Raw genomic sequence first — 25046 nt, 5'->3', positions numbered from 1 at the left:
CAGAGGGTAGTGAGGTCTGCACAACGCATCACCGGGGGCAAACTACCTGCCCTCCAGGACACCTACACCACCCGATGTCACAGGAAGGCCATAAAGATCATCAAGGACAACAACCACCCGAGCCACTGCCTGTTCAACCCGCTATCATCCAGAAGGCGAGGTCAGTACAGGTGCATCAAAGCAGGGACCGAGAGACTGAAAAACAGCTTCTATCTCAAGGCCATCAGACTGTTAAACAGTCACCACTAACATTGAGTGGCTGCTGCCAACACACTGACTCAACTCCAGCCACTTTAATAATGGGAATTGATGGCAATTGATGTAAAATATATCACTAGCCACTTTAAACAATGCTACTTAATATAATGTTTACATACCCTACATTACTCATCTCATATGTATATGTATATACTGTACTCTATATCATCTACTGCATCTTTATGTAATACATGTATCACTAGCCACTTTAAACTATGCCACTTTGTTTACATACTCATCTCATATGTATATACTGTACTCGATACCATCTACTGCATCTTGCCTATGCCGTTCTGTACCATCACTCATTCATATATCTTTATGTACATATTCTTTATCCCTTTACACTTGTGTGTATAAGGTAGTAGTTTTGGAATTGTTAGGTTAGATTACTCGTAGGTTATTATTGCATTGTCGAACTAGAAGCACAAGCATTTCTCTACACTCGCATTAACATCTGCTAACCATGTGTATGTGACAAATACATTTGATTTGATTTGTAGTCTTGCATGATGTCTACTTTGATACTAATTAGCATTTTCAAATCTGAGAGTAAATAGAACATATTGATAAATTCACCTTGTCCGAGAGAGATTTATATGGCTATCAAAACATCACGTCAGGGTAAGCCTACACGAAGCACATCTCTTATTTTAAATGTTTCTAAAATTACCTATGGGAAAATGAATGGAACCATTTCCCTGTTTGACCGCTAGGTTTTATGGGTATTATGACACCTCCACTGTTGGGCTCTATTCCCAGTTATAGAACATGTTTGCCAAAACTCTATTCTGACTCAACCATGTGGTATGATATTTGAAATTACAGATTTGATTAAATTAATTATGCAAGTGACGGGAGCTTAAAACCTTGCACTTAATCTGTGCCAGTTTGTGCCATTGTGTGCATGTTTGGATCCTTCCCCTGCCTCCCCTCTGGCAGTCCCTACCCTTTCGGGGCGGGGTCTGCCAGGCTCTGCCCAACCATTAGGGGTGGAGACAAGGGCTTGGGGTTTTTATACCCTCAGGCTGGGCAGGGGATGGGGTGGAGCCCCAGGAGCAGGGGGGCGGGTGGGGTGGACTGGGGGCCGGCTGTAGGAAAGGAAAAGTTTGACTGGGTGGTATCATAGGGAGTCCTGTCATTTGAGTCAGGACACACATGCCTCAGCAGTGAGAGGCTCCACTCCCGTTGGTTGGCCAGCATCCCAGGGCAGACGCAAAGACAGATAGAGAGAGAGAGAAAGACTGAGACGACTGAGAATAAGAAAAAAAGGAGGAAAAGAAATACAGCAAGAAGACAAGTAGACTTGAAATTGGGAAGAGGAAAACGCCAAGGAAGTGGAAGTGTCCCTTCATAGAAAGGACAAGTATTTGAATTAGGGTTTTGGTCAGGGTGGCCCCTCAAAGTTTGTTCTCCCGGTAGTCTATTTTTATCTTGAGTGAGCGTGAGAGCTGAGCGGTGTGTGTTTGGACTTGACAGCCATGGCGGATCCAGCAGGCTTGCAGAAGGGGCGAGTGACTCTGACCGAGGTGTCTGACGACGACGAGGAGGTGTCCCTGGTGGCCGCAGCGGTCCAGCCCGCCACCGACAGCGATGAAGACGACCTTTCAGAAGATGTGGACCTGGTGCTGGCCACGGGCTCGGGCACCAAGAGTGAGGCGCAGGTCAACGGGGTCATGGTGCTGACTCTGCTAGACAAGATCATCGGGGTGGTTGACCAGATCCAACAGACCCAGAACGGGCTGGAGGCCAGACAGCAGGACATGGAGAAGTCTGTTTCTTGCATCCAGGGAGAGCTGGCCAAGCTGTCCAAGAGCCACACTGGCACGGCCAACACCGTCAACAAGATGCTGGACAAGGTGCGCAAGGTCAGCGTCAACGTGAAGACGGTCCGCACCAACCTGGAGAAGCAGGCGGGCCAGATCAAGAAGCTGGAGAGCAACGAGAACGAGCTGCTCAAGAGACGACACTTCAAGGTTCTCATCTACCAGGTGAGAGTGGGAAACGGAGGGGTGTGTAACCATACCAACGGGCACTGAGGCCAGGCTGAATACAGTTTTTTTTGACCAGTTTGCTACAGCAGGAAAATAATGCTGCTGGAACAGGAAATGTTAATTAATATGTGGATTATAATTAATGGACATGTTTGTAGGGGTTGATACATTTTTAGTTAGGATAAATCAAGTCTGACATTTTTTAAGTGGAAATTACAAACTTAAAAAAAATCTTGAACAGAATACAATTTAAATTTTCTGCTGCGCGGGAAAATTCTCTGCGGTAACAGAATGGAAAAATTAAGGTAGCATATATGTAGTTTAGTAATGCTTATCCATGAAAGTTATTAGAAAGTGTTAGCAGTGTATCAGTGTTTGAGTGGATTAAAAGATGGATACACAGTCTCTTGTGTATGGTAGATTGTAACAGTGGGTTGTAGTAGGCTGCTTCAGATGTGAGGTGGAGAAACCTTGTACAAGACCACTAGATTCCACCAAAGGGTTGGGTGAATTCTCCATAATGCATGGGGAAATCATGAGCCGGTGCAAAATACACTCTGAACTTTATTATAACGTTACAGCAACTGTTTTAACATTCTCTCACCAGAGTGAGTGACTCTTCACTCAAGGATGAGTTTACCCTAAACTGTTTACTGCTCTAGCTGATATACTTGGCCAAAGCTATTCGGCCTCAGGCTTTCCATGTCCGGTGAGTTATTTAGGACCAGGGAGGTATTTAGACCAGTGAGGTATTTAGACCAATGAGGTATTTAGACCAGTGAGGTATTTAGACCAGTGAGTTATTTAGACCAGTGAGGTATTTAGACCAGTGAGTTATTTAGACCAGTGAGTTAATTAGACCAGTGAGTTATTTAGACCAGTGAGGTATTTAGACCAGTGAGGTATTTAGACCAGTGAGTTACTTAGACCAGTGAGGTATTTAGACCAATGAGGTATTTAGACCAGTGAGGTATTTAGACCAGTGAGTTATTTAGACCAGTGAGTTATTTAGACCAGTGAGGTATTTAGACCAGTGAGGTATTTAGACCAGTGAGTTATTTAGACCAGTGAGATATTTAGACCAGTGAGGTATTTAGACCAGTGAGGTATTTAGACCAGTGAGGTATTTAGACCAGTGAGTTATTTAGACCAGTGAGATATTTAGACCAGTGAGGTATTTAGACCAATGAGGTATTTAGACCAGTGAGGTATTTAGACCAGTGAGTTATTTAGACCAGTGAGTTATTTAGACCAGTGAGGTATTTAGACCAATGAGGTATTTAGAACAGTGAGGTATTTAGACCTGTGAGTTATTTAGACCAGTGAGGTATTTAGACCAGTGAGATATTTAGACCAGTGAGGTATTTAGACCTGTGAGTTATTTAGACCAGTGAGGTATTTAGACCAGTGAGTTACTTAGACCAGTGAGGTATTTAGACCAATGAGGTATTTAGACCAGTGAGGTATTTAGACCAGTGAGTTATTTAGACCAGTGAGTTATTTAGACCAGTGAGGTATTTAGACCAATGAGGTATTTAGACCAGTGAGGTATTTAGACCAGTGAGGTATTTAGAACAGTGAGGTATTTAGAACAGTGAGGTATTTAGAACAGTGAGGTATTTAGACCAGTGAGATACTTAGACCTGTGTTTCTTAGCTCCGAACCTCGAGGAAACCCAGCCGTACACATTTTTGCTGTAGGTCCGGACAAAAACACCTGATTCAAATTAGAGGGCTTGATGATTAGTTGACAAGTTGATTCAGGTGTGCTTGTCCGGGGCAACAATACAAATGTGTTAGGAGGAACTCGAGGACTGGAGTAGAGAAACACTTATACAGGAGAGGAAGCTCTTGCTTGAGAGCCGAATGCTGATGCGATGGTGTAATTTATAATTTGAGATGTGTGTGTGTAACTTATACTTTCTACTAAAACATAATGTCAAAGATTTCAACATTGGAGTTACGTGCATGTATCCCAACTTAGGATTCAGCCCTTTCTGAAAAACTCCAAACACTGTCTACCAACAGGAAATCATATTGCACAGATTGGCTATGCATGTCAAGTGTGTTAGTTAGTAGTGATACTCATCTTAGTCCCCCTGGACACATACTGGTTGAATCAACATTGTTTTCACATCATTTCAATGAAATTACGTTGCACCAACGTGGAATACATGTTGAATTGACGTCTGCCCAGTGCGGTAGTTTGTAAGAATAAGGACACGTGGAGTGAGTTCATTGACCTTTCCCAGACCATAGTGTCTCATGGTTGACCAATGCGGCTAATGCTATATCAAGCCAGACCTGTGGGACCAAATCATAAGATGACACCATAAACACAGTAGTACCGGTGGTCCACATGTGATTAAACCAACGCCCGACCTATGACGACTGACTGTGACAGATAGTTGAAAGCCTCAACACAGTGTGAGATGAAGACGTCATTTTAGTCCTGAAGCGGTGCCATGCTCTCTATTCATCATGGCCTAACTGGCTGGAAAACCCACAATAACGCTGTGTGAATATAGAACTGTGGAAAGAGTCAACTCTACTCTACTATAAGTAGCTGTAGCCTACAACTATATGCTCCTCGCAGGGCTAACCAAGCTGCTTTCAAAGCGTTTCTTTTCATTCATTTGTATTTTTGTACTCACTTTCTGCATTACCATTGATTTCCAGAGTTATAATTGATTTGTTTACAGTATGCGCTTAGGGATATTTAGCTTCGCTTTACCTGAGCGTATACAGTGAGTGAAGATACAGTACATATATTGTTTCATGCTCAATATAAACTTGAGTATGCCCTGGTATGCATTCCTATGCTCCCCCCTCACATGTATGGCTGTCTCTTTGTATTGCCCTCTCCATAGCAACCAGCGGGGGTACTTTTCCCCTGTGTCTCAATACAGAGTAGCCTAATTACAGATTACCAGGCTGTATACCTCCCAGTCACACCACTCCAGTGTACATACATAAAGTCCTAGTCAAGCAGAGGGATTCCGTTATGATGAGTGAGGGAAAGGGAACGGAGAGAGTGTGAATGAGTGGCAGAGAGTTGAGTCTGAACAGCCCCTCTCTCTGTGGCAGCCTGCTACTCCATGGGCTGGTGTTTTTTTAGCCTTGCGTGCTGCAATGTCTGTCTAATGGCTTGCAGCTGGCAGCCTCATGGCAGGGCGAGACTTTTGGTAGCTTGCAACCTGGCAGGGGGCAAGTTCAGTGATGTCTTGTCTCCTATTCAGACCTGGCTACAAATACATGTGCCTTTGAGTATTTGGTATTTCAAATACTTTTTCTGTGTATTTGAGGATTTTCCGATAAACAGCCCAAAACACGTACTTTTATTTGAGTATTTTAATGGTTATTTGTAAAAAAAACAAATAGTCTGCCAAATTGTATTTGACATCGTTTTCAAATACTTATTTCAAAGACTATTTTCAAATACCTGTGTTAAATGCATGGGAGTGTTTTTGAGTAAGTGTTTTTGAGTATTTCAAATACTTTTAAAGTATATTTCCAAATGCATTAAAATGTTAAACTACTTGTCTTTTCAAAGAAAATATATCTGAATTCTTACTTTGAATGCATGTGAAAGTAATTGAGATATTTTAAATTGTATTTGAACTCAGTTCTGCTCTTATTAGCTGGCATGATTGCAGTACAGTATATCAACCAGAGGAGAAGAAAGCAGAGGAAGGACCTATTTGGAAAATACATTTTGTCTAATGCCTAAATTATATATTTTGTCTTTTAATCTTTAGAAATGCCTATAGAGGAGGTCAGTATAATGCCTTATAAAACATTGACATATTTGGGAAGAGTGATTACCAAAGACCGCATTGGCTTGCGGTCTTATTGTCAGATCCCTGTCCTGGAATGTCCACTGTGGCACTAGGTTACATTATTGGCATTTAGCAGGAACCCAATCGGAGACGGCCGGTCTTAATAAATTACCTCAGTAAAGGAGGGGCCCCCTGCTGCTTGACACACTGCTCAAATCGCCCAGTCCTGGATTCTGACTTCTTTTACAGTCTGTGTGCGTGGGAGCAACCCAATGTGAAGTGAAAAGTATTACAACACTTTTTGGTTTCTCTGTTTACTGATGCCTTGTCATTTCCCTAAATTCATGCTTAATCAAGTTCCAAAAAAGCCATGGATGGAGCTGAAAATTCCTGTCACATTTAGTTCCTCATCCTCTCCATCACCTGTGCTTTGCCATTCAAGACAACTAATACTTACCGTTGAACTGTGACTGTGTTAACCTTGACTCCCATATTACTCTATGAACTTTGACCCCTATGTTACTGAATGTACTTTCAGAATGGTGAATGCCACTGCTGTTACTGTCTGAACTGTCAACTGTGACTCCACTCCACACCACTCTAACTGTCTGAACTGTGACTCTACCAGTAGTCAGTCGTATGAACTGTGGCCTTCATGTTGCCGTAGTCCTACACGGTTCAGTCCCAGCTCTATTTATTGCCAGCAACTGCATGGTGTCGGGTTAAAGGATACTGGAGGAGCTCGGCCAGAGAGTGACAGCATGGTGAATCAACACTGGCTCTGAGTCAGGTTTCACTCCTTCCCACTGTCTCTGTGGCAAACGCTCTCAGCTCGTTGGTGTGTGTGTGTGTGTGTGTGTGTGTGTGTTTGACATAGGCCAAGCAGGAAAGATTCCCATCCTCTATTCGAGGACCCTGAGTCCTGTGAGCACTGTGGAGTGCTTACGAGAAAGGGCTGAAACGTGCTTGTATCTCAATAGCCCCTCTTTGTCTTCGAGCCAACAGCGATAGCTGAGGCTCAGCTCTCCGCAACTAAGCCCAGGTGGGGCGAGGTCATGGTGGATAGCCTTGACTCCCTCCCCTCACTGGCTGATGACGTAGTGTTGGGGGAGGGTGAGTTAGGGGATGATGAGGATGACGATGGGATTAATCTCACGGAGATCCTCGAGATTACGATCACGTTCTCCCGCCCTCTCACGCCAGCTGACCTGACGGCCCGAGAGCAGTGGAGCTGCCCTTCCTCCAATAGAGTTTGGGCTCCTTCATACAGTTTCTGCAAGCAGGCTCAGGGCCCGTCAAGGGACCTATACGACAGAAAGAGACTCCAGTCCCATACAGCCCGATAAAGGAATTGCTCCCTGCGGTACCAGCTTGCCTCAGGGAAGCTGAGGGCTTGTGGGAAAAACCCATCACTAGCAGAATTCTTGCTAAGGGTACCCCAAGCCTGAACATACACAATATAGTTTTGGCAACTCTCCCATGGTGCAGCCATCACTGGCTCACCAACTCAGCCCCATGTGCTGTGTGACTAACGACACCAGTGCCTCACTGCCTCTGTTTTTCAGAAAATTAACATGGTCTTGGCCCAAGCATTTAGAGCTCTCAACGGGACCTCTTTATTGTTGAGTAATATCCGGCTACTGAGTTACTGGTGGAGGTGAGGAAGAAACTGAACTTGGAGACCCTAGACCCAGATGCTTGGGAGGAGATCTGTATGATTACAGACCATAGCATCCATGCCTCCTGCCGTGTCATCCAAGGATGTGGTCGTACCATGAGCCTAGTGGTGGTGGGAGAAATGACACTTTGGCTGAGAATATCCAGCTTAACAGACAAAGGAAAAGTGGACCCCCTGGATGCCCGAGCGATACCAATCCTTTCCCTCTTCATCTTCGAGCCCATTGATGACCAGTGATTTCCCGGTCGGCAGTTAAAATCCTGCTTATGACTAGTCCTGGCAGCTATCATCATGCAGGGCTTATTTTTTATATTTTTATTTAACCTGGTAGATTGACTGAAAACACATTCTCATTTACAGCAATGACATGGGGAATAGTTACAGGGGATGAATGAGTCAATTGGAAGCTGGGGATGATTAGGTGGACATAATGGTATGAAGGCCAGATGGGAATTTAGCCAGGACACCAGGGTTAACACCCCTACAATGGAATCTTTAGTGACCACAGATAGTCAGGACACCTGTTTAACGTCCCATTCAAAAGACAGCACCCTACACAGGGCAATCAATCACTGCCCTGGGATAAAATAATTCAACCCAAGGAAAGGGGGCCTCCTACTGGACCTCCAACACCACTTCCAGCAGCATCTCCCATCCAGGACCAACCCTGCTTAGCTTCAGAAGCAAGCCAGTAGTGGGATGTAGGGTGGTATGCTGCTGGCTTAGCATATCAGCAATTATCCATCCTCACTTTGGAGAGAGTGGCATAGCCAGTGAGAGAGAAGAAAAAACAGGCCTGCCAGATACTGATGCACACTCTCTGTTTTTGCAGTTTTTGTCGTGGAGTAGTGACTATATCATTCTCCTGCTCGCAAGAGTGTGAGGAAGATAATTATGCTTGAGAATAACCAGACAGCGGGAGACTGCTTTTATGGTCTCTCACCACATTTTCCACTCTACCTGTCTGTCCCCAACAGACACATTTGATAGGTACTTTTGAGAGAGTAGGCGGTCCTAGCAAACCCCACATGTGATACATCTCATGTCCATCATCAGAGAACTGGGGTTACGCAAATAACCTTACGTTTTCAACTGCTGATAGTGTCAAGTGTCAAGTCAAGTGTTCCATGTTCTGTCCGTGCATGTTCCGTGATTTGCCTGTGTGAGTTTGTGCTGGCGTCAACCACAGCTGTTCTTCTCTCGTGTGAGTACACTCTGAGAATAGTCACATCCTTTCATATTACTAGCATCAGGGAAACATACTGACAGGGATGCTTTATAATTAAACCTGGATCGACAGAAGAACACACAATCCACACACATAATCTCTCCTTTCTTTCTTTCTTTCTTTCTTTCTTTCTTTCTTTCTTTCTTTCTTTCTTTCTCTCTGAGGGTCCCAGCAGCAGCTGACAGTGTTGTGGCAGCCTAGGGCAAAGCTACATCTCATGGCCCTCTCTCAACTTCAAATGTCCCTTGACCCATCTTCTATCACCCCACCCCCCTCTCTCTCTCCTCCTCCTCTACTCCTCCCCTCCTCCCCTCCTCCAGGGATGCTTCAGAGGTGTCTGTGGACCAAGGCCTTCCGCCCATCTGATCATTGCATTGAGGGTGTAGCATGGACTGTCAGTCCACTCATTCATCTGTTATTGAAGACTCAAGATCACCATACTTTGTGAGGATATGTGTGTCTATGATGGATGAGTCTCTTCAGCATCCCTGTACTGCTCTAGCACGGAGTCAGGGGACGGAGTCAGGGGACAGTGACAGTCCTGTATCACAGGAGACATCCAGCTTCTCAGTTACAGCTTGTCTCCCCCAGTCTCTGTCCCCAACCCCAGGCAAACATGGCAGCACTTCAGAACCAATTACCTCAAGCTTGTGACCCCTCTATGGTCTAGTCGGGGACTAACCTGTCCTCCAAAGACTCACTGTGATCACTGTGGGAGACCCGGGGAGGGGTGTGATGATAACGTACAGTAGGGTGGAGAGAGAGGGGAATGGAGAGGTAGACAGCAGACCAAGTTGGCACTGATTCATCCCCTTGGAATCTCCCACCTTCCCTCACGTCTCTCACTCCCCTCCGGGTCAATCTCTCCTGTCATCCATACTCCTACACCCCCCCTCCGGTTCCTGCAGCTTGTGGAGAGATGTCTGGCAGGCTCTACATTTCACTGTTGCGTGTCAGCTCTTCTGTAGAACACTGGCCGAGAGATTCAATACTAGGTTCATTGTGCGTTTGCGTGTGTGAAACGTTAGTTGACTGCCCCTCTCCCGCACTGTTCACATTTCTGAATGACACACTGACATGGCGTTATGTTCTATGTTAAGTGCAAATTCAGGAGTATTATATCAGTTTTGGTAAGCCGTTCATGTACAGTTTATTTAAAGTGTATCCCTTCATGCCCTTTCACCTTAATTACACTCACTTGATTGTTATTTTTGTTCTAAGATGTCTGCCCGAGTATTCAGGGGATCCTAAATGTTGTATGGACAGATCAGAAGGAAGACCACAGCCATAATATGCCAGGAAAAAGGGGGAGCCCTCGTTTTGACAAGGAGATCCTACATTCTTGTATGTTTGCATCAAATAAAATGTTCCTCTTCTTTCCTCCGGTGTGGGTTTTCCTTGAACATCCTGAGTTCACTCCAAACCACAGGCTCTCTCTGTTGGCTCTCCCTCCCATCATCACCATCTTTATCATGGCCCAGGAACAGACTGGAACATCCTGAGTTCACTCCAAACCACAGGCTCTCTCTGTTGGCTCTCCCTCCCATCATCACCATCTTTATCATGGCCCAGGAACAGACTGGAACATCCTGAGTTCACTCCAAACCACAGGCTCTCTCTGTTGGCTCTCCCTCCCATCATCACCATCTTTATCATGGCCCAGGAACAGACTGGAACATCCTGAGTTCACTCCAAACCACAGGCTCTCTCTGTTGGCTCTCCCTCCCATCATCACCATCTTTATCATGGCCCAGGAACAGACTGGAACATCCTGAGTTCACTCCAAACCACAGGCTCTCTCTGTTGGCTCTCCCTCCCATCATCACCATCTTTATCATGGCCCAGGAACAGACTGGAACAGCCTGGAGCCAGCTAGCTACATGGACTGTATCTATTGGCAAAGTGTAGCAGTCTGTGCTCCTCTAATGATTATCTCCCTCTTCTCTCATATCTGTTCTGGCTTTAGGATGAGTTCAGCCAAGAGCACTGAGCTGTCATTCATTTTGTTTTTCTTTCCCTTTTATACTTGGGAAAGATCAAAAAGCGCTGCGATAGGTGCACTTGCATAGGTTTCACATCACAGTATCATGTATGTAATGTAATCAGGCAATGTATGCCTGATTTCAAATCAACCCCTGGCCCCTAACACAAGACACGGATATAGAAACAGATATACCAGACATGACTGGATAGGTTCAATCATTTAGCTCCACCTAATAACTCAGAGAGCTTGGTAGACTTTCAGCCGTATTGCTTACACAGTTCTGTCAGATCTAGGAGGGCTTTGCCGTGGTCTGGTTTGGTGGCAGTGCAGCGTGCCGCTAAAACCCGACTGACTACATATGCCCCCCAGTGGCAGTGGTTCTATCCACCTCTCTTCTGTCTTTCTTTACACCTCCCTCTACCATTAGAGTCCCCAACTAGATTCTGAGTGGATGATCTGGGGGACGGAACATCATTATAATCATTTGTAGACTGCAAATGGACAGAATGAAGCCCAAACAGATGGGCCACCTGTTGAAGACCCCTGCTCCACCCTATCACACCCAGTGGTAAAAGCTATTCTCCTTCTAATAATTTCTTTACAAAGATCAATGGGCTCATGAAGGTTGACAGATCTGTCTCATAGCTAGTATCTGGGTGTCATGGCTGTGTGAAGGCTTGATAAGGGATTGGCTGATAGACAGTGTTACTCTTGCGTACAGGGTTTTTTATCACTGCCAGTGGGATATGTGCAGCAGAAAGAGGACCCCTGCTATTCCTGAGGCTGAAGGCCAGTGGCCCTCAGACACTGCCAAACTGAACACAGTGTAGTGTGTGTCTCTCTGTCCATGCCTATTTATATATTAGCAGTAGACTTTACAACTGGAGCACATGCAGCATTGTTAACAATGTGCATGGTTCACGCTGGGCTCATTTTGATGCTGTTGGGGGCGAGAGGTGGGGTCCTGTTGGGAAACAACATCACTTGTTGTTGTGTCGTCTGACTCGCAGACCCACAAGACTGTTGTTTCCTGCTGCCCGTTAGCTAATTCAGCTCTCATCCTGTCAATGAGTGCATGTGTGTGTACTTGTGAGCGAGTGTATGGGTCAAAGCCTTTACTCTTGCACTTGAGGATCAAATTAAGGGGACCAGATGAAGTCACTGTGAGCTGCACTTATTAAGATATACAAACATGAACTACTCGTATGACCCAGACGTCTACACTGGGCTCAACCACCCACTGCCCTCTTGGCTTACAGGCCTCGCTCCCACAACAGAAGACATGATTTGCCAGGCAAGCTAAAGGTCAGGGCACCTGTCCATCTGCCACTCAACGTTCCTGGGTTGGTCAACAGATATTTTGTTCCAATTCCAGTCAACAGAATTGTGGGAGCGGAGGCAACCACTGAAAACATGTTACTTACTGTACGTTGTAGCCTACGCTCTAGCCGTTACTTCAAAGGCCACTGTCAAGATCGTAATAACTCAGCCAAATTTTTCAGAAACCGTGTAAAAGAAAATCTGCTCTGGTGCTTTGATTATAAATACTCTTGCAACGATGTGGAATGGAATGGCGGAGGGTCCTGTTTCATAGAGGGAGACTTGATTTAGCCACCGGCAGCAGCACAGAACGATGGTGTCAGTGTGTGGATGTGCCTCCGTGTTTCTGTATCTCTGTGTGTGCACACCTGTGTCTTTGTGATTGTGTACGGCTATTCAGATGTCAACATCAAAACACAGTGCATAACATATTTGTATTCAGAGAGTGTGTCCTGCAGTTCCAGGTGCAGCTGTGTTAGCTGGTGACATGTGCCTGCTGCTCGGACTGTGTGTTCCTGGCGCTGGCCTGTGAGTTATATCCTGTCACTGAGATCTAGGCAGGGCACTGGGTGGGTTATGGTCACTCATAACTATGATTGTTAAACTAGCAGACTGCACACAGAGGGCATTAGACTGATCATGCTTTTAAAATGGTTTCTTATTAAGGAGCTTTCGTGGGTGGATGGAGGGTTTGATACTGGCTTTAGTTGTTATTACTCTTCCTATATTTCACCCTTATTAAGACACACCACTGCCTAGAACTACTTAACACCTCTCTCTCTCTGAGAGGGAAGACATTTAAGTGCAGGTAATAGAACTCATGCCTCGCACACAGGTATGTTGATGTCAACTATGAGATATGAACTTTAGCGGTAGAGATTCTGACAACTCTGGCATATCTCATAATAGGACATTAATCAGTCGTCTCGGGTGGCATAACCTTCCACCAGAGGTGGACGAGGGGAAGGAGAACACTTTGGATTGTGTTGGTCCCAATAAACCCCAGGGATAGTCTGATAGTGTAAACCAAAACAGAGGCTGCCGCACACCTGACGAGCAGACAAAGGCTGAGAACAAAAGCTCTTCCTCGAATGTCAAACTTTTCCCATTAAAACACCCCCCTCCCTTCCCCAAGGATGTGCCCTTTAGATAAAGCAGAATCAGTTACGCAGTGGAGACAGTTAGAACAAAAGGCAGACTGACATGACGCAGGATTAATGGCTTGATGTGTGTCTTATGTTATTAGGCAGGAACGATGGCTCCATTAATCATTACTATAGCCCGATGCGATCTGATACAGACTTTATATCTAAACTGTCAACCTGGTGTTAATGTTAAACGCTGGGAGCAGATCTCAGCACAGACATTACAGAATCACTACGTTAGAGAGTCAGACGTGCCAATCCTACAGAAAAACATGTGGAAAGGCAAAGGTTCCATGATGGCTGGTGATGCCATGTTGACAGTGGTTGTAGTTGTAGGGATTCCAGTGGCTGTAGTCATGGAGAGAGGTTGAGGGGATTGGCTGAGCCTTAGAAAGGGATATATCCCTGCCAGACTCCTGTGTGGTGAGGTCACACATAGCTCTGAAAGAAACCCCAAGGAACTCCCTTCCGGTGTCAAACAAGATGTACCATTACACCACAATTGTGCCCAAATAGAATACAGGGAACTTTTTCAACCTGGCTGTCTGGAATTCAGTTTGGAAAGGGAGAGGTCCTGGTGGCAAAGGTGTAGAGTGTATTTCTTCATTTCTTCATTTCATGTGAAGCCATCACAGTTGGGCTATGTTACATTGTTTGCCATAGTGGGATGGTGAGATCAGAGAGGAGCAAAACATGTCGTGGGTCATTGCACAGAATTCCCTTTGTACTCCTCAACTGCATCATGATGGTGGTCACGAGGATTCCCCAGGATGCTCGAGGTAGACGGAACGAGAACCTGATCTCTGTGCCTTGGCTGCGTCTAATTGAACTAAAATAGTGAGCTGGGATGCATAGACTACCCCATTCCCTTCTGTAACAGCTTCTTGTAAATAAATATTCTCATTATAGTCGTGTGTTAAATGTGTTGAGCCCCAAAATACTATACCTATAGGAGGCTTAAGCAACAGAAATGTACAGTAGCCTGTAGTACATCAGCTGCTAGCACCATGTTTATAACTGCCAGGGGCCCTCCACCCTCTGCTCCTGTCGTAGAAGGGGCCCAGATGGGTCATTGTGAAAGCTGAAGGCACAGCTGCATACTGCAGACTGGGGCTAGACAGGATCAGACAGCTGCCAGGGTGACTCACGAGGCATGCCTCTCATCTCTGCCCCAGGAGGAATGGGGGAGGGAGGTCACGGGCATCTGATTAAGATGGTAGTAGAGGTCATTTATAACAGATGTGGGATCTTAATTTGATTGCGCTTTTGTTACTGAGAATTTTCCTGCACAGCATGAAATGCAAACTTGTAGTATATTCAAGGCTTAAAAAGGATTGTAATTTTCATTTTAAAATGTCAGACTTGATATTCCCTATCGGAAAATGTATCAACCCCTACAAAAAAATGTAAATTCATTATAATCCATATAATAATTCACATTTACTTTTGCTGAAGGATTATTTTCCTGCTGTAGTGAAGTGGCTCATATTAAGATCCTACATCTGTAGGTAGATGTCCATTGCCTAGTAAAACCCAAGTAGCACTTCTTACCTCACTAGGCTTCATCTCTTGTTCTTGTGAAATATCTGATGCATGTAGGAGAGTACCAGAGTAAAGGGTTGGCATCAATCCTAATGTCATCCAAACATGTCCTCATTTACATTCCCAAAACTTTTGTTGTGAAAACCTTCAGTTCCATCCAAAAGGGCATGGACAGTAATTTACAAAACAATTTGGTCTGTGACATTCCTTATCTACAACAATTATCAAATCCACATGACATTTTTGATAGGTCATGAAAGACCGACAGACATTAATATTAGGTTTATTTAATTGACATTATAAAATGCTGATGTCATAGGACTGTGACTGATGTCTAAGGAGAGAGAGTCTGAGAGTGTTGCTTTGTGTTGCAGAAAAGGGGCCCTGGGCTGGCTAGGAGACGAAAGAGTGCCCTTATAGCCTCATAGCTGCTGTAGTTTTTAGCTGTGGTTTGGACAACTGTTTGCTCTGTTGTCGTCCATGGCAACTAGTGTGTGCTTAATAATGATCCGCAGTGCCTATGAGTCAGAGGCAGAACACTCAAACTCAGAGAAAAATAACCAAACTAGAAAGCCTTTTAAGGTTTTAATAGTAGGTGCCAAAACAGGATAGGCTTCATGTAGCATCGATAGGGACTGCAAGACATGGGGATGGGGACTGCAGGACATTATATGTTAAGAGGCCTGCTTACCACTGTACCTTCAACTTTCCTTCTCTCTCTCTCTAATAAGTACACACACACTCTCTCTCATTCACTCTCTCTCTCTCTCTCTCTCTCTCTCTCTCTCTCTCTCTCTCACATACACACTCTCTCTCATTCACTCTCTCTCTCTCTCTCTCACACACACACTCTCTCTCTGTTATTTCAGTCTCAGTCAGTAGAATGCATGACTTGTTTACTGTGTTCTCTGGGCCTCAGGCTGGTTTGTGTGTTTTCAGAATACCTCCTAGGGAGTGTTTCCCTCAGAGAGACGACTCATGAGCAATAGACAGATGTCGACTTGCCTGGACTCAGCACCCTGCATAGGATACACTGTCATAGCCAACACACACTGTACACAAACACACACAGTATTGCACATAGAGATTTACAGACACTCTTGTTCCACATACACACAAACATGCGTGTGCCGCACGCACACACACTCACTCTCACACACACACACACACACACACACACACATACACACACACACACACACACACACACACACACACACACACACACACACACACACACACACACACACACACACACACACACACACACACACACACACACACACACACACACACACACACACACACACACACACACACACACACACACACACACACACACAGTGTAACCAGTGCTAAATCCCCTCCATCTGCTAGCTTTTCCATGAGCTGTAATTCAGCCCCCCCCAGGCCACTCTCCCTTTCGAGCCGAGCAAAGAAAGAGACATTAAAAAACAGTGCTCTCTCTTTCTTTCTGTGAAGACTCACACACACTCAACAAACCACATTCTCCACAGGCACTCCTTCAAGCATAGTAGCGTACACACTCACATGTAGACCAGACTTTTCCACGGCTAGAGTGGGATGAGAGAGGAGGGTAACACAGGGACACTCATGGAGTTTCCATTTCCGTGCTCTCTCTTACCCTCCATCCGTTCCCTCTCTCTCTCATTAATCACACACAGGGAGAGCTACCGATGGCTGCGAAGACGTGCATTTCCTTTCCTACATGATTTTAATCAGGCTGCGTCGGGGCACCACCTCGACACAGGAGATGGCGATGCCCTCAATGATGTAGCGTCCTACGTTTGGATGACTTCCCCAGAATGCCCGGCTGAGCAGTTTTTCCATTGCCTGCAGCCTCTTCCTGTTCCAGACTTCACAGCTCCTGATTGTTATTCTGCAGTGAGGCTCTGAGTGAAGGGTCTGACTCTGGAAGAACCAAGGGCTGGTTGGGGGAAAGAGCTTTTTAATGGGTTCTAGTCTAGACATAGTGGCTGGCTGGCATCAGAGAACTCTGCCCTCTCAATTTGTTCTCTCAGTTTCTATGTGGCATTGTACCGAGGTGGGCGAGGCACCCATCATCTTATTACATCACCCCAATGGAATCAGTGGTAGGCCAGGCCAACATGCTGCTTAGGGGTAATGTACTGTTTGGCTATAGCAAGACTGTTGATATTAGTATGATGATGACAGTTATGTTCTGAATCTAATCTGTCCCATAGAACACCGTACCGTAGCGTTTTAGTACAGTAGTTCCTCCGATGGGGTGTCATCATCCTCCATAGTCGTTTATCAGGCTAATCTTCACACCCCACCTGGGGCGATATCCCACAATGGTGGTTGCCGTGGTGACATGCTCCTGTGTTTATCTGTTGCCCTGTTGAGGACTGGGAGGAGAGGCTAGGAGGGGAGGGGGCAGAATGTTACAGTGGCTAGTAGCCAGGGAATGGTGGATGGAATCCGGAGAGAGGGAAAGGCAAGCCCGAAATAAACACACACACTGCAAGCAGAGTAGGACACAGCACCAGATAAGGAAGCGATGGTCATTTTATGATAGGTTCCACTAGTACCATTGTGAACATCAGACCAGCACAATGATTAATAAGGGGAAGGGTGTGGTATTGGTTAATGCTGATGCAAATGAACATAATATCTGCCTAGCAGTGATGAGGTAGGATGTTCAGTATGCCAGAATAAACCAAAGTACGGAATTCAAAATCACAATTTGTCTCAGAACATATGTTGCAGGCTTGAACATCACATTATCCTGTTTAACAGTGCACGCTGCTCCAGTCAATTTGTCTCAGAACATATGTTGCAGGCTTGAACATCACATTATCCTGTTTAACAGTGCACGCTGCTCCAGTCAATTTGTCTCAGAACATATGTTGCAGGCTTGAACATCACATTATCCTGTTTAACAGTGCACGCTGCTCCAGTCAAGTACTTTTTAAAATGTATTTCATCATTGCAAAAAACACTCACATCTCCCCCGGTACAAGAGTAATGAAAGCTATCACAAAAAGCCTTGGCTTTGCACAAGCTGTGATCCCGAGCTGCTTGTTTGAACTATGATGAAGCAAATAGAAAGTGTCAAGGGATTGTTGCCTTGACGATAACAAGGGGAGAAAGGAAAGTGATACATATTGAGGTGGAGGAGGGCTAGATGCTCTGGGAGTACACCTACACAGGGAGGAACAAAAGATAAAGAACGATTTAATATGAGGTAACAGCAGGGTGGAGAGTTTGGAGAGGACAATGAGTACACCTTTCATGAGATGTTAAAGAAACATTACAAACCTGCTTTCATGTGTCACAATGATGCAAATCTCCACCTTTAACCTTATTACTGTGACAGGTTGCCATGGCATTGTTTTTACATTGGCAGTTCCTGACCGAATTAGTTGATTAAAGCGATACAGATCTGTTCCATCGCAGTGCCTAAAATTATGCCCAACTCTGTCAACAGGCCAAACCCAGCTAACGGATGGATTATCTCCCCCAGCCATCGCCTCGGGAATCAATAAGCAGTGTGATTACGGGACACATTGCAAAGTAGACAGGGAAAGGGGAATGACAGTGGAGATGAGCGTTTTATTTTTAAGCAGAGGAAGAGAAATGGAGAACACACAAAGCAAACATGGGGCCTCACAAGTGGCACAGTGGTCTAAGACACTGCATCTTAGTGCTAGCTGTGCCACTAGAGATTCTGGGTTCGAATCCTGGCTCTGTCGCAGCTGGCCACGACCGGGAGACCCTTGGGGCGGTGCACAATTGGCCCAGCGTCGTCCAGGTTAGAGGAGGGTTTGGCCGGCAGGGATATCCTTGTCCTATCGCGCCCTAGTGACTCCTGTGGCTGGCCGGGCGCAGTGCACACTGACACGGTTGCCATGGTTGCCATGGTTGCTAGGTGTACTGTGTTTCCTCCGACACATTGGTGCAGCTTCCGGGTAAAGTGGGCATTGTGTCAAGAAGCAGTGCGGCTAGGCTGGGATGTGTTTCGGAGGACGCACGGCTCTCGACCTTCGCCTCTGCGTACGTTAGTTGCAGCAATGAGACAAGACTGTAATTACCAATTGCATACCACGAAATTGGGGTAAAAAAAAACTTAGAAGTAAAAACAACTAAGTTGAGATGAGCTCACCAACCCTCAGGTAACACAGACTCAGTTGTGATTGTTTCACTCCCTGATTACAAGCCGACCTTTCCCCATTCCCCACAATGCTCTCAATGTGAGATCACACACACATGGCAGGGGAGAGAGGAAGGTGACTCAGTTCAGACAATCAGGACTGGGCCAGTTTCCCAACATTATATCTGGACAGTGTGTACAGAGACAGAGAGTGTGTCGAGACAGACAGGGTTAAAGAGTTTAGAGAGAGAGAGAGAGAGAGAGAGAGAGCGATAGAGAAGCAAGGGACACTTGAAGAGATAAGTGATACTATAGAATTTTACAGAATGAGTGAAAGTCAAATGTAAATACAATCTTATAAGTCACATGGTAACACGAGGCACAGTAATACGAGGAATAAAATAAAATACACAAGAATGGATCTATATAGAGGGAGTACCAGTACCGGATCAACAAGGTAATTGAGGTAGATATGTACATGAAGGCAGGGTAAAGTGACTAGGCATCAGGATAGATAATAATAAGAGTAAAATAAAGAACAGAGTAGCAGCAGCATATGTTGAGTGTAAAAGGGTGTGTCTGTAGTGTAGTGTAGTGTAGTGTAGTGTAGTGTAGTGTAGTGTGTGAGTGTACATATAGTCTTATGAGTGTGCATAGAGTCAGTGGAAAGTGTTAAGTGTGATGTGTGACGTGAGCTGTGCTATGATGGGACAGGGCGGGGCAGTGACAACAAAGACATAGCTATCTCTATGGGATGCAGGGTCAGAGGGGTATGCTAGGATTAGCATAGGGCATTAGGAGGGATAACATCCTCTGCATATTCCTGGTCTCCCTCAGTGGATATTCAGCAATACAACATTTCTCTAACGTTGTGAGAGAAAAAAAATCACTGAGACGCTGAGTGAGTGGCAGCTGTCAGAGAAGCATAGGTGTCAAGTGATGTTTTTGGACAGGTGGGCCGTGTGTGAGTATTTGTGAATGTCAGTGTGAAGTACTGGTTTCAGGAACAGACAATGTCTTATCTGATGGGGCGTCCCTTTACCGGCTGCTAGAACTTTCTTGTCCTCTAGATGGAGGGCAAGACTGTATGATCCAGTCCATTGGAAATACTGAGAACATTTGCCGTTATTTTGGTTATACGAGAAACTAGTGTCAGGGTCTTCTCGGCCAAACTAATTGGTAAATGTTCAGTACACAAAATAAGTGTAATCACCAACAGCTTGTGAAAGAGCATGTCATACAGGTTTGTATGGTGCCAAATATTGAAACTAGCATACGGAGCCAACTAGACACAAAGCATTTCCTGCTATTGGTAAACTACCTCACTGCACACTCCTACCTCGCTGAATCATTGCGATAACTGTGGTAAATGTTCTCCTGGTGTATCTCATGCATACATACTCTCTCTCTCTCTCTCTCTCTCTCTCTCTCTCTCTCTCTCTCTCTCTCTCTCTCTCTCTCTCTCTCTCTCTAATAGGCTTTTCAGTCTTAGTGAGTTTAAGGATGGATACCTACAACCTTTCAAATGTCACTGGTAGTCCTACCTCTTTTACAACTCATCTTAGTAATTATATTACATAACCTAACCCTTTGGTGTGGTTGTCACACAACTGGCAGGGAAACACATAACTAGACATGCTGACGAAGTGTGATTTTCAATCTGACTAAAGTCTCTCACTCTCAAATGTTACATCAGTCACAGTCTGCAGGTTCACATACAGAGGTTTCAGGCAGACTTTATTTAAAGTATTGTAGTCATTCATTCTAGGGTACATATGGAAAGTTTGTGCTATTGGCTGGACAGTATTTCATTGTCTGTGCTGATTTTGGAGTCTTGGTCAGTTTGTATTGTATGACCACTAGATGGGGTTGGCCACCAGTAGCAGTCATGTTTCATATATTTTTTTTATGCGACTGATAAATATAAAGTTACATATCTGAGGCAAGCCATGAATATGAATAATTTATCACACACATAAATGTCAAATTTCATTTCCATCTCAGAGCCCACATTCATATGAATTGATATTAATTCATTTTCTCTGCCTCGGGCTTTAACGTGACACTTCAATATAATCTCTATAATCATGCAGTCAATTTGAAAATGTGTGTATATATATATATATATTGGACAAATCCCATTCTGTGAACACATTGTTCCCTATGAATGAACACATTAGGATGGGAACAGCTTATCTCCCTCAGAGCACTGATATATAATGAGGTAGATTTAATATTGTCTTTGCAAACTCATGCTTGAAAACAAATAAAATATAAAACGGTAAAACAGAGTAAAGAAATATGTAATACTGTCCTAGTCTATCAGCTGGCTGCAAAACAGGATCTGCTGCATTTTTTTTACCCTAACTGGAGCCTTAAACATAAACGTTCATACTTATCTTGTATGTTGACTCTTCCTGTTGTCTAACCTCATCCACTCTCTCCTTTGTGTCTTCACAGGATGAGAATAAGGCCGCTAAAGCCTCTCTAAAGTCATCCAAGGTGGCAGAGAATGTAGCTGAGGGCTGCTCTGTGGAAGGGGGGCTGGAGCAGATCCCTGAGGAGGGGGGCGAGGCGGCGCTCACTGGCCTCAACTCAGACGAGGAGGTGGAGATCGAGGAGATCATCGAAGAGTCCCGGGCGGAGAAGATAAAACGCTCCAGCAAGGTGCGCGTGGACAACATCAAGAAGGCCTTCTCCAAAGAGCAGAGGGAGAAGAGAGCGCAGAAGACCAAGGACAACCTGGAAAAGACCAAGCAGAAGACCAGGGATAACCTGGAGAAGACCAGGCAGAAGACCCACGACAAGCTAGAGAAGACCAAGCATAGCCTGGAGAAGAAGATGGGCAAGCTGGGCAACAAGATGACCCCCAACATGGAGCGGAAGGAGAAGCTAAAGGGCTCCAAGGAGATGTTGAAGAAGTCTCTGACCCCCGACCACACCGTCTACGCCCGCTCCAAGACGACCGTGTACCGCGTGCCGCCCTTCACCTTCCACGTGAAGAAGTTCCGGGATGGAGACGTGGAAGTGGTGCACACAGAGGGCACAGAGATGGTGGAGGTGGCCGAGAACGAGGCCCTGCAGGCGGGAGAGGGAGATGTGGAGGTGGAGGAGCTGGTAAGAGTAGTAGACACCCCAGAGATGGCTGCTGTCCTGGAGTTGGATGAAGAGGAGGAGGAGCTGGTGAGAGTAGACACCCCAGAGATGGCAGCTTTCCTGGAGGTGGCTGAGGACCAGGTGGCAGAGCATCTGATCAGGCTGGAGAGTAAGCTCCCTGTGGTGAAGACAAGCATGAAGACAACCAGCAAATAACTCTGTCTACAGGGCCCAGCAGGATTGGAAGAATGATATGATAGAGGGATGAGGAGAGTAAAGAAGAGGAGAGAAACATACTACATTTGGATGACAGTGACACAGCATGCATGATAAGGACTGTCGGGACAGTGTTCACAATCTATTCATCTTATAATAAAAATAATAATAACATAATATGCCATTTAGCAGACGCTTTTATCCAAAGCGACTTACAGTCATACGTGCCTAAATACATCTTGTTTGAGAACAAAAAAGTATTACTCACCAGGAATGACTTTCAATGTAGTATTTGCTGTTCTAGACAAGAACAACAAAAAACTTTAACCAAGGCTCGCATTTTTGTTTCTTCCTTACATATTTTCTTGTCTTTGTGAATGACTCTGGTTGGTCTAGTCTGGGATATTGCTTGTTGATATAATTGTGTTTATTTTTTTGTTTTTGAAATAGAATAACCACAATGCTAATGGAATAAATAGTGGTTTCTATTGTGATTTGATGTCCAATAATTGCTAACGTAGGATATACAGTACATAACAGTGTATATGAAAATATCCCCCCTGGGCACAGACGTCAATTCAACTATTCCACGTTGGTTCAACGTCATTTCCTTGAAATTATGTGGAAACAAAGTTGATTCGACCAGTGTGTGCCCAGTGTTGGGGTATCTTGATATTTTTTGATTTGATGGTCGGTGGACATGTGATGTGCAGGTCAGAGAAATTAAGTTTTGACAAATGAAGAGTTAGAGCACAAACTGGAAACATCTAAAGATGGTTTCAACGTGCATGGGGAGTGACACAGGGGACCCTCTTTTCCTTGGCTGAAGAGTTTACAGATCAGTTAAACAAATGTTCACAGCCATTTTGAGCAGCCAGATTTCTACTGTATGAGTGGGCATACAAGCTCTGTCAACATGACAAGGATTTGAAAGGACGAGATAGATAAGATAAGGATAAATATTAAGCTAGTTTTAATTTTTTTTAGAGAAGCACTATGAAGCTTTCATTTCTGATCAACAGTGTGGCCCTAATGGTTGATTGTTTTCGGAGGACCGAGAGGGAGGGTCACGACAAATGCAATATTAAAAAGACAAGGAAAAGACTCACTGATTGGCATAAATGGAACTATTTTTGTGCGTGTGTAACGTTTCAGCCACAAATCTTGAGCCAATCAGGGAAAAACTAGTGTACCTTTAAATTATGTTATGGGGTGGATGGGTGCCAGGTGTGTAAAGTAATCCTTCTCTTTAATTATTTCAAAAGTTTTTCACGTATAAAACAGGATCCTATTTTTGGGGGTTTTGAAACGGAGGACGAGAAGGATGAAGGATTAGTGACGACTTCAAAGAGATCTGAATTTAGTTGCATTGTTTTGCCTTCCTTTTTTTAAATAATATTTCATCAAGTTTCTAAGTTGTACTATATTGTGATATCTGGAAAATAGTTATCTTACTCTCAGTTTTAAGTTACCAGTGTAACCACCAAACTACCTGGTTGTTACTAGGACTGGTCACTGATGACAGGAGAATTACATTTTGAGCCGTCTTTTAATCAAAGGTTCCTAGTGCCGTCGTTCTGTAGAAGTTAACTTGTTTCCCTGTTTTTTTCTCTCACTGTGCGTACATGATAATGTTCATAAACATACAAATAAAAAAACATTTTTAATTGTACTGACACACATTGTACAAATGTATGCATGTATGTTCACAGTGCTACAAGAATCATGCCTGTACTGTACATATATGCTATAATAAGCACAGACATAACTGTGTTAACCTGCCACGTTACTGTTACTCCAGAGGCTTCTCTCCTGGAAGAGGAGTCTGTCTGAGATTGACAGAGCCTTGCTTATTGAATCTATCACCATGGCCACAGCTAACGACAGGATATATCCAGCACTTCACCTGGACTGCATTGGGTGCTGTAATTGTGGGGAGACAAAGGAGAGAATCTTGTAGGAACCCCTCCAGCACAGGTCAATGTGCCAGGTGACAGTTAAATGAAAGTCTATAGTGACATACAGAAATGTAAGTGCTATCCAATTTTGTTTGTGCCAGCAGCAAATTACAAGGGATTGTGAATGACATGGCAATGTTACAAAGGTGAACAAATAAAATACATATCCGTTCCTGGACCTCAGTCTCTGTCTATTTGAATTACTTGTCAGCTTTTTTGTGCCTGTGTGGTCTGGCAAGGGTCTGATATAGGGAGACGATGGTGATTAGAATGGATGATTTGAGTTTGACGTGAAGTGAGACCAGTAAATGCAATACAAGCTAAAAGCTGTTGTCTCGTGTTCTTTCTCTACCTACAAGACATGCCTCTGGAAAACAAAGTAGTGAGACTATGTACAGAAGGACTGAAAGCACATGTAGAAAAGCTCCAGAAGGCTTTTCTACGTGTCTCCATAGCTCTCTGTGTCTGACCGACCTTGATGAAGGGGCCGGGGTAGGGAGGGGAGGTCTCTGTGGAACACCATTAGGATAATCAATGAGGCAGGAATCTGATTAAGGAGAGTGCTTCCTCTGAGGAGAGTGAGACGGAACACAGAGAGAAGACAGAGAGAGGGTGTGTGTGTGTGTGTGTGTGTGTGTGTGTGTGTGTGTGTGTGTGTGTGTGTGTGTGTGTGTGTGTGTGTGTGTGTGTGTGTGTGTGTGTGTGTGTGTGTGT

At 44.7% G+C, this 25046-nt stretch overlaps 1 protein-coding gene across 1 annotated transcript; it reads left to right on the top strand.

Moving 5' to 3' along the window:
- Window positions 1–1378: 1378 nt before the first annotated feature.
- On the top strand, window positions 1379–24510 carry LOC115110284 (caveolae-associated protein 1-like). Its single transcript, XM_029635798.2, has 2 exons — window positions 1379–2249; window positions 21523–24510. The coding sequence occupies exons 1-2, from the start codon at window positions 1740–1742 to the stop codon at window positions 22372–22374; spliced, it is 1362 nt and encodes a 453-aa protein (XP_029491658.1). The 5' UTR covers window positions 1379–1739; the 3' UTR covers window positions 22375–24510.
- The last annotated feature ends 536 nt before the right edge of the window (window positions 24511–25046 follow it).

The sequence above is a fragment of the Oncorhynchus nerka genome, linkage group LG26 (genome assembly GCF_034236695.1).
Source record: "Oncorhynchus nerka isolate Pitt River linkage group LG26, Oner_Uvic_2.0, whole genome shotgun sequence".
NCBI lineage: Eukaryota > Metazoa > Chordata > Actinopteri > Salmoniformes > Salmonidae > Oncorhynchus > Oncorhynchus nerka.
Note: the sequence above shows the minus strand (reverse complement) of the source record. Positions and strands in the feature narration are given on the sequence as shown.

Coding starts and splice junctions, on each gene's coding strand:
- LOC115110284 (XM_029635798.2), top strand. CDS start 1,740: ATGGCGGATCCAGCAGGCTTGCAGAAGGGGCGAGTGACTCTGACCGAG. Junction 2,250..21,522: donor TCAAGGTTCTCATCTACCAG/GTGAGAGTGGGA, acceptor GTGTCTTCACAG/GATGAGAATAAGGCCGCTAA.